Source organism: Furipterus horrens, unplaced genomic scaffold, assembly GCF_987537825.1.
Source record: "Furipterus horrens unplaced genomic scaffold, mFurHor1.1.pri manual_scaffold_1, whole genome shotgun sequence".
NCBI classification, from domain to species: Eukaryota; Metazoa; Chordata; class Mammalia; order Chiroptera; family Furipteridae; genus Furipterus; species Furipterus horrens.
Window position 1 is genome coordinate 164425987 of NW_028327171.1, and position 9643 is coordinate 164435629.

General features: G+C 39.8%; 1 protein-coding gene across 1 annotated transcript in view; it reads right to left on the minus strand.

Moving 5' to 3' along the window:
- The window catches only part of ABCB11 (ATP binding cassette subfamily B member 11), an 80309-nt gene extending 78638 nt beyond the window's left edge, over nt 1-1671 (minus strand). The window contains exon 1 of the mRNA XM_090280521.1: nt 1583-1671. Within this exon, the coding sequence (XP_090136647.1) occupies nt 1583-1658 (76 nt within the window). The 5' untranslated portion in view covers nt 1659-1671. The remainder of the gene's footprint in view (nt 1-1582) is intronic.
- Between the last annotated feature and the right edge of the window lie 7972 nt (nt 1672-9643).

Consider the following 9643-nt stretch of genomic DNA (forward strand, 5'->3'; position numbering starts at 1 on the left):
ATTCATGAAAGATAGCAAAATGATTATTAGCTTTTTCTCCTTTCTTTTATTCTCTCTCTCCTTACATATACATGAAGAAGATCTTCTTTCGGAATTAAGACTGCTGGCTTGAGTACATTTCTAGACTTTTCTCTAGGATATGAAATGTATCTTCTGAATACCAACTGGAGACCAACATTTCTAAATTAGCTGAAGAACATATGATTTTTCTGAATTATCAAGTGAAAGGACAAAGCCAACGCCCTTTGCCATCATGGCACCATTTGCCGAGCAGGCCTATGACCTTGTTAAACATGACTGCCATTTTGCTCTTCTGAGTTTATGTCCCCAGGACTAGAAATTACTATAAAACATGAACAGAACATGACTAACCAACCCCCACAGCCACAGGCAGAAGATAACATTGGAGCAAACTGCAGCCTATGCAAAACCACTGTAAACCTCCCATGCTGCAATGCCCCAACAGCCCAGGGTCCACATAATAGCAACCCCCCACGCTTTTATAATCCAATTATAATCCAATAAAAGCTCAAACCTCACACCCCTCAATGCTGGTGTGGCTCTCCACACCATGCCCCTTTCCACTCTTGGAAAGTGAATATAAACTTTGCTCTCTGCATTTTCTTGTCTTTGTGAATTTTCACAGCCCACATCACTGACCACCCTAACACCGGATAAAATGAATATTTATTTACTATTTGGTTCTTCAGAAACATCAGAACTTATCTATTTAAAATTCAGACCACAAATTAACTATGCAGTATGATGCTGTTGATACTTGCATGCCAGTAGAAGCCATAGGATTGAGCCACATGTTAGTTATCCCAGCATAAGTCAGAGCAGATGGAGAGTAGAAAGTAAAAGGGTGTGGAGTAGGGAAGCCACAGGGAAAGGAACCCGAGTTGCTAATGTCAACCATTACCATGGAAGAGCACATCCTGATTCTTCCAGCATTTTAATTTAAGTAAGAGTAAAGAGGCATCATATTATAGATAGAGATTAATATTATGGGTTTGGGAAACAGAACAGGATTAGGATGACAGCTCTTTTATTAGTCATGTGATCTTTGTGAAGTTTTTAAAAAATTATCCAAGTCTTAGTTTCTTCTCCTGTAAAATTATAAGATTTGTTAAAAAAATAAGGCTTGCTTAGAATTTTCTGTGTTCACCATATCCTAGGTACCAGCCCTCTTCCATTCTGGCCAGCACAGTCCTGGTATAGTTCCTCTCACAGAGCAGTGCTCACTGAATAATTACAGTACTACTCTAATTAATTATTACAATATGAATAAAGGGAATAATAATAGCCAATGCTGGAGCAATCCTTCTCTGCCTAGGAAAGAGATATTTATAGATTAGATACTTCACTCACTCTATTTTGTACATTTTTACCATAACACTTTCAGACATTCCATTATATGGATTCTAGGGAGAAGCACCCATTTATGTGAGAGAAACAAGTTCAATAATAGTTCTACATATTGTTGATGATTTTCTCTTCCCCTTGAAACCTCACTGGCTTGTTCCACTTTTGTTCTAACTTGTCTTTGTACAACAGACAGTGAGAGAAAAAGGCCACTTACATGATCCATCTGACTCAAAACCTTGATTCTCCTCTCCAAATTTCTTCACACTGCGAAGAATGACTGACTCAGACATGGTAATTGCATCCAGTAACCTTGTAAGATAAAATAAAAGAATGGTTACAATTATCTATTTTTTAACCAAAGTACCCAAATGAAAGAACAATTTGGTTTAAGAAAGAACTTCACTAACAATATCATAAAAAGAAGATTTTTTAAGTGATTAGTAACTCCATGGAAGAGTCTAATGATTAGGACAGATAAACCCAAACCATTGATTATGGATTTCTCAAGTTGATGAATGGATAGTTGCTTTTTAGTTGTTTGTTCTTTCAGTTTATCTGCTCTTGCTTCCTTCCTTCCTTCCTTCCTTCCTTTTGCAGAGGAAAACCACAGAGGTAAAGTACCCTTCTCATATCATCATATGAAAGGTACTATCAACATTATTTAATTAAGTAGTTTATGAGGTCAGTACAAATTTTTAAAAATACCAAGTGAACCAGATTCTAAATTATTTTATTCAACAACAAAATTTGTTCAATACAGCAGTATTACCTTCAGAGACTGCAATGTTTGCTGGTTCTATTGATTCAGAAATTTTAACCAAAAAAATTTTTTTTCAGAAAGCAAAGAAAATAACTCTTTGATAATGAGGAAATAATAAAACAAATTTAACAATAGTTGTAATATTGCATCTCTTACCTTTAAAATAAGACTTTTTTAAAAATATAGTCTCCATTATACTTTTCCAAGCTTAGCTCTTCATTTAAAAATGTTCCTTTCTACTGGTGCCTAAATATTTGGCAGTATTTAGAGGCCATTGGTAGAGCCTTGCCTGTAAACTTCAGAGTCTCAAAGATCTTGGTACTGTACTGCTCATGGCTTCATTCTGTTATAAGATGGTTTTTTTGACTTCTCAGTAGGCCCAGATTTCTTCATCTTTCAAGTTGGGGAGTGGTGGGAATGGTAAAATCTGCCTTGCAGGACTGGTGTGAAAATGAAATGAATCTGTGTCTGTATATCAGCTGGCACAAATGGAGAAGGTAACTGACATTCCCTTTGCCCTTCAAGCTTGGTGACTAAGCCCACCCACCCCCAACATGCACATCCTGCCCCTCCCTTCTGAGGTCATTTGCAGTAACTGCAGTCTTTATTAAGGAAGAGAATGCTGATCAGCCAACCTACTTTCTTCACTTTCCCTCTCTTGTGCCTTCAGAAATTCTGTGCATTAGGTTTTACATCTGGTTTCCTTACATTTTCTTTCTTTCTGAATGTAGTGGTTCTTATGAGCTCTATTTTACTATTACAAAGTAATATTCTCAGGCAAAAATTTATTTCTATCCTTATAGCATCATCATGCCCTTCAGCCAGAGACCACCAGGAATACAGCTGGTGTTGAAATATCTGGGTTTCTCATTGCAGTGTGGGAGAACACACTCTGAGGGACTATAGGTATCGCAGTAAAAGGGTGTTAGGAAGAACCAATTATAGTACATGCACTTTAGTTAGGTGACTTGGGAGAAGGTCTAATGAAGTGGAGGTTGCTCCAGATTGGATGTTGTTAGAGAACCAGAGCAATTTTATGATTGGGTAAAGAAATAGTAGTCATTCACTTAGCAAGAGACAGGGATACTTGTGTGCTGCAAAGTGACCTTATTTAGTCCTAAGGACATTATGAAATGGGTTTGCTTTCTGTCATTTTATCCTGGTCTCAGAGTGACCTTGTCTGATTTTGGTGGGATGGTTAATTTTATGGTAATTTAAGTAGGCTAAGTGATACCCAGATAACTGATAAAATATGATTTCTGGGTGTGTCTATGAGGCTGTTCCCAAAAGTGATTATCATTAGAATCAGTAGATCTCTCTCTTACCAATGTAGATGGGCATCATTCATTCAATATTTTTAGGGCTTGAATAGAACAAAAAAGCAGATAAACTGAGGGTGGAGTAACTGAATATATATTTTTCCAAAGGAGACATCCAAATGGCCAACAGGTAAATAAAAAGATACTCAACACTTATCATTAGGAAAATGTACATCAAAACCACAATGAAAGACTTCCAGCCAAGATGGAGGCGTAAACAGACACGCTGTGTCCCCCTCCACAACTAAGAAGAAATACAACTACCTCAAAACTAGAAACAACCAGAAGTTCCAGAAAATCAAACTGTGTGGAAGTCCAGCAAACAAAGATATAAAGAAGAAATACTCATCCAGACAGGTAGGAGGGGTGGAACCAGGGCGGAGAGGACACAGTGTGGTGGTGGCAGCAGCGGTGGCAGCAGCAGGCCAGCAGAAAGCACAGTCACACGTTTTAAAAAGTCAGGAGGGACACCTGGGAAGCGTTCCCAGTTCCTCACCGGATCTCGCAGCTAACAGTCCCAGCATCGGGGAAAATCAAGCCTCAATGCTTCTGACTGTGCTGACCAGTGGGGGTTGGGGTGAAGGCAGAAACTGCCAGTCTCTCAGCAGAATCTGCTTGTTTAAAGAGCCCCCACGGTCGTAGAATGTTCGCAGACCTGCCCACTCTGGGAACGACGGCCAGGGCAGCAGCTAGAGGGGCACCAGTCCAGAGAGGAAGTGGGAGAGGTGCCTGGAAAATGGGGTGACTGCTGGGCAGGTGGCATGGTTCCCTCTCGGACCCCTCCCCCCACATACAGCGCCACAACAGGGTGAAACAGGTCCCCCTACACTGACGAATCCCTAAGGCTCTGCCCCTTACAATGTAACAGAAGCAACAACTTTACCTGGGGTTTGGAGGCAAACAAACACAGGAGCCTGTCAGAATGAGGAGACAGAGAAGTATGGCCCAAAAGGGGGAATGGATCAAGGTTCTAGCGAGAGAACTAAGCGACAGAGGAGATAGCCAACCTAACAGATGAGGAGAATTCAAAACACCGGTGATAAAGATGCTCACAGGCTTGACAAAAATGCTTGAGTATGGCAAACACATAAGAGAAGAAGTGAAGGCTATACTGAGTGAAATGAAGGAAAATCCACACAAAACCAATGGTGAAGGGAAGGAAACCGGGGTTCAAATCAATGATTTGGAACATAAGGAAGAAAAAAAGTCAACCAGTGCAGAATGAGGAAGCAAGAATTGAAAAAAATGAGGAAAATTTCCAAAATTTTGTGAAGGAAATGGACATACAGGTCCAAGAAGCATGGAGGGTCCCAGGAGAGCTGGACCCAGAGGGGACCACACCAGAACGCATCATGACTGAGATGCCAAAGGTGAAAGATAAAGACAGAGTCCTTGGGGGCAGCAAGAGAGAGACAGAGAGTTGCCTACAGTGGGGAGCCTATGGGACTCTCAGCTGATTTCTCAGAGGACACTTTGCAGACAGGAAGGGACTGGCAAGCAGTATTCAGTGTAATGAAAGGCAACCTGCGACCAGGATTACTCTATCCAGCAAAGCTATCATTTGGAATGGAATGGCAGATAAAGTGCTTCCCAGACAAGATAAAGCTAAAGGAGTTCATTATCACCAAGCCATTATTATATGAAATGTCAAAGGGACTTAAGAAAAAGAAGATCAAAACTATGAACACTAAAATGACAACAAACTCACAACTATCAACAACTGAATCTAAAAAATAAAAACAAAATCCAACTAAGCAAACCAGAATAGGAACAGAATCATAGGCATGGGAATCATTTGGAGGGTTATCAGCTGGGAAGTGGGAAGGGGGAGAAATGGGGAAATGGTGCAGGGATTAAGAAGCGTAATCGGTTGGTACAAAACAGACAGGGGGAAGTTAAGAATAATATAGGAAAGGGTGAAGCCAAAGAACTTATATGCATGACCCATGGACATGAACTAAGGGGGGTGGGGTTGCTGGAGGGAAGGGGGGGTACTGGGTGGAGGGGAGCAAAGGGGAAAAAATTGGAACTACTGTAACAACATAATCAATAAAATATACTTAAAAAACTTAATAACACATCACCTCACATCTGTTAAAATGGCTATTATTAAGAGACATGGTATAAGTATTGGCAAGGATCTGGAGAAAAGGGACTCTTGTGCCCTGTTGGTAGGAGTATAAATTGGTGCAGCCACTGTGAGAAACAGTATGGAGGCCCCTCAAAAAATTAAAAATACAAATACAATATGATCCAGAAACCCCTTTTCTGTGTATACATCCAAAGGAAATTAAAATGGAATATCAAAAAGATATCTACACTCCCAAGTTTATTGCAGCATTATTTATAATAGTCAAGATATGGAAACCACCTAAGTGTCTATCAATGGATAAATGGATAAAGAAGATGTAGTGAATATGTATACAGACAATGGAATACTATTCAGCCATGAGAAAGAAGGAAATCCTGCTATTTGTGATAGTATGGATGAATCTTGAAGGCCTCGTGCTTAGTGAGATAAGCCAGACCAAAAAAAGAATGCAAATATTGTATGAAATCACTTATACATGGAATCTAAAAAAAGTGAACTCATAGAAACAGAGAACAGAATGGTGATTACCTGAGGCTGGTGGGTGGGGGAGTTAGGGGTATGTTGTTAAAGGGTACAAACTTGCAACTAGAAGGTAAGTAAGTTTTGGATATCTAATTCAAAGTATAGTATTGTAGTCAAGAATACTATATTGTATACTTCATGACTGCTGAGACAGGATCTTAAATGATCTCACCACAAGAAATAAATGAGACTTCTGGCCAAGATAGAGGCATAGGCAGATATGCTTCACCTCCTTACACAACCATAAGAAAGATCACAACTAACCTCAAAACTAAAAGCATCCAGAACTCCCAGAAAATTGAAGTCTATGGAAGTATGACAATCAAGGATTTAAAGTAAAGATATTCATCCAGATGAGTAGGAGGGGCGGAGACCAGGAGTCACAGCAGAGAGGATGCAGTGTGGTGGCAGTGAGGCAGCAGTGGTGGCTGGCAGAACAGGTAGTCCCACATTCACATGTGGTGGATAAAAGCCAGGAGGAACACCTGGGGAGTGATCCCAGCCCAGGTCAGACCACGCAGCCCAGGGTTCCAGCACTGGAAAGATAAAGCCTCATATCTTCTAGCTGTGAAAACCAGTGGTGGTTGGGACACTAAAGAAACTGTCCATCTCTCAAGAGAGTCCATTTAGAGGGCCCCCATGATCCTAGAACATATGCAAACCCACCCCCTCTGGGAATCACCACCAGGGCAACAGCTAGAAGGGTGCCAGTTGCATACAGGAAGTGGGTGAAGTGACTGGAAATGGGGCAAGTGCTGAGCAAGCACCATTGTTCACTCTCTGACCCCACCCCACACACAGTGCCACAAAGTGGTGAAATGGGTCCCTTGTCTTGGTGAATACCTAAGGCTACACCCCTTACTATATAACAAGTGTGCCAAGACAGGGAGTCAATGCAGCTCTACCTAATTCACAGAAACAAATACAGGAGGCTGCCAAATTGAGCAGACAAAGAAATATGGCCCAAATGGAAGAACAGATAAAAAATCCAGAAAAATAACTAAACAAAATGGAGATAGCCAATCTGTCAGATGCAGAGTTTAAAACACTAGTGATAAGGATGCTCAGAGAACTCACTGAGTCTGGCAAATACATAAGGGAAGAAACAGAAGCCACATTAGGTAAAACAAAGAAAACCCACACAGAACCAACAGTGAAAGGAAGGAAGCCAGGGTTCAAATCAATCAATTGGAACATAAGGAAGAAATAAACAGTCAACCAGTACAAAATGAAGAAACAAGAATTCAAACAAACAGGAAAGAATATGAAGACTCTTGGACATCTCCAAAAGTGTCAACATCCAATTCATAAGAATGCCAGAAGAGGAAGATCAAGAAGTTGAAAACTTATGTGAAAAAATAAGGAAAGAAAACTTCCCTAATTTGGTGAAGGAAATAGACATACAAGTCCAGAAAGCACAGAGAGTCCCAAATAAGTTGTATCCAAAGAGGACCACACCAAGACATATCAGAATTGAAGTGCCAAAGGTTAAAGATAAAGAGAGAATCTTAAAAGCAGCAAGAGAAAAGAATTACCTACGAAGTAGTTCCCATAAGACTGTCCACTGATTTCTCAAAAGAAACTTTTCAGGCAAGAAGGAACTGGCAAAAAGTATTCAAAGTGATGAAAAGCAAGGACCTACAACCAAGATTACTCTATCCAGCAAAACTCTCACTTGGACTGGCAAGCAGTATTCAATGTGATGAAAAGCAACCTACAACCTAGATTACTCTATCCAGCAAAGTTATCATTTAGAATGGAAGGGCAGATAAAATACTTCTCAGACAATGTAAATCTAAAAGAGTTCATCATCACAAAGCCCTTATTATATAAAATGCTAAAGGGACTTATTTAAGAAAAAGAAGAAGATCAAAACTAGGAGCAGTAAAATGACAACAAATTCACAACTATCAACAACTGAATCTAAAAAATAAAAACAGACCTGGCTGGTGTGGCTTAGTGGATTGAGCACTGGCATGTGAACCAAAGGGTCGCTCATTCGATTCCCAGTCAGGGTCCATTCCTGGGTTGCAGGCCAGGTCCTCAGTTGGGGGAACACGAGAGGCAACCACACATTGGTGTTTCTTTCCCTCCCTTTTTCCCTCTCTCTAAAAATAAATAAATAAAATCTTTCAAAAAAATAAATAAAAATAAAAACAAAAACAAACTAAGCAAACAACTATAACAGGAACAGAATCATAGATATGGAGATCATATGGAATATTATCAGTGAGGAGTGGGAAGGGGGAGAATGGGGAAAATGGTGCAGGGATTAAGAAGCATAATTGGTAGGAACAAAATAGACAGGGGGGGTTAAGAATAGTAAAGAAAATGGAGAAGCCAAAGTGGACATGAACTAAGAAGCGGATTGCTGGAGGGAAATGGGCTGCCAGGCAGGGGTGGCCAAGGGAAAAATAATTGGGATAACTGTAATAATATAATCAAAAATATATACTTAAAAAAAGAAATGATAATTTTTGTGACTGGGTAGTGGTATTAGCTAAAGCTATAATGGTAATTGTATTGCACTATATCAACTCAATATTTTGTATTAAACTTACACATTGCTGTATGCCAGTTATATCTCAATAAAAAGTTAATACTTTTTTTAAGCTGAAGAGGGGTGTGTTTGCTCTTTTGCTTTAGCTGGGACATCCATCTTTTCTTGCTCTCAGACATCAGAGCTTCTGGTTCTCAGGCCTTCAGTCTCAGATTGGGAATTACACCATTGGCTTCCCTGGTTCCCAGGCCTTTGGTTCACCAGCTTCCCTAGGCCTCGGCTTACAGACTGTGAGACTTGTAAGCCTCCACAATCACATGAATCAATACCTTACAATAAAACTTTTTCTATGTATCTTATTAGTTCTGTCTCTCTGGAGAATCCTGAATCATACCATCAGTATTCTGTGATATTGTTTTTTTCTATAAGAGTTTAGTATGGTTTAGGTGTGCACGCCAGGCCAGCTATTGGATAACTGGGACTATTCTCTTGTTTGTTTTCTTTCTCAGCAGTGCATCACTCTGCACTTTGGAAGTTCACTGTTCTCCTTTGAGTACCAAGGTGCTATACTTTCAAAGACGTAAACTCTCCATTGCTACTCTGTGTATGCATTGTGTAACATCTGACTGTTGCTCAGTGAGAAATGGAGGCTAGTTGCCATATCTCTGGCCAGCTTAGAAATGACAGTGATGACTTTTGAAGGCCATTGTTTTGAAAATGTTAATTGCTTGCATGCATGCACAGAGACGGTGGCAATTTTATAACACTGGGTTTGGAAAAGTGCAATGAGATACCAAAATTACTAGAAAGAATAAATAAGGCTTTGCTTGTGATATTTTCCAGAAAAGGCGATGTTTCCAGAATTAGATATTACATGAATTGGTTCATATTATTATAAGTGTACAATGAAAATCTGATATATCATTATATCATGTTTCCTCTCACTGGTTAATTCCCTCTTTATAGGACAAGATTCTGGGAACGGCACTTGGAGATGCTGGAGAATATTCGCTAATCTCTGAAACTTTGAACACATAGTGGGAGTCTGGCATTCAGTGATAAACAGATTTGTTTTCCAGAGT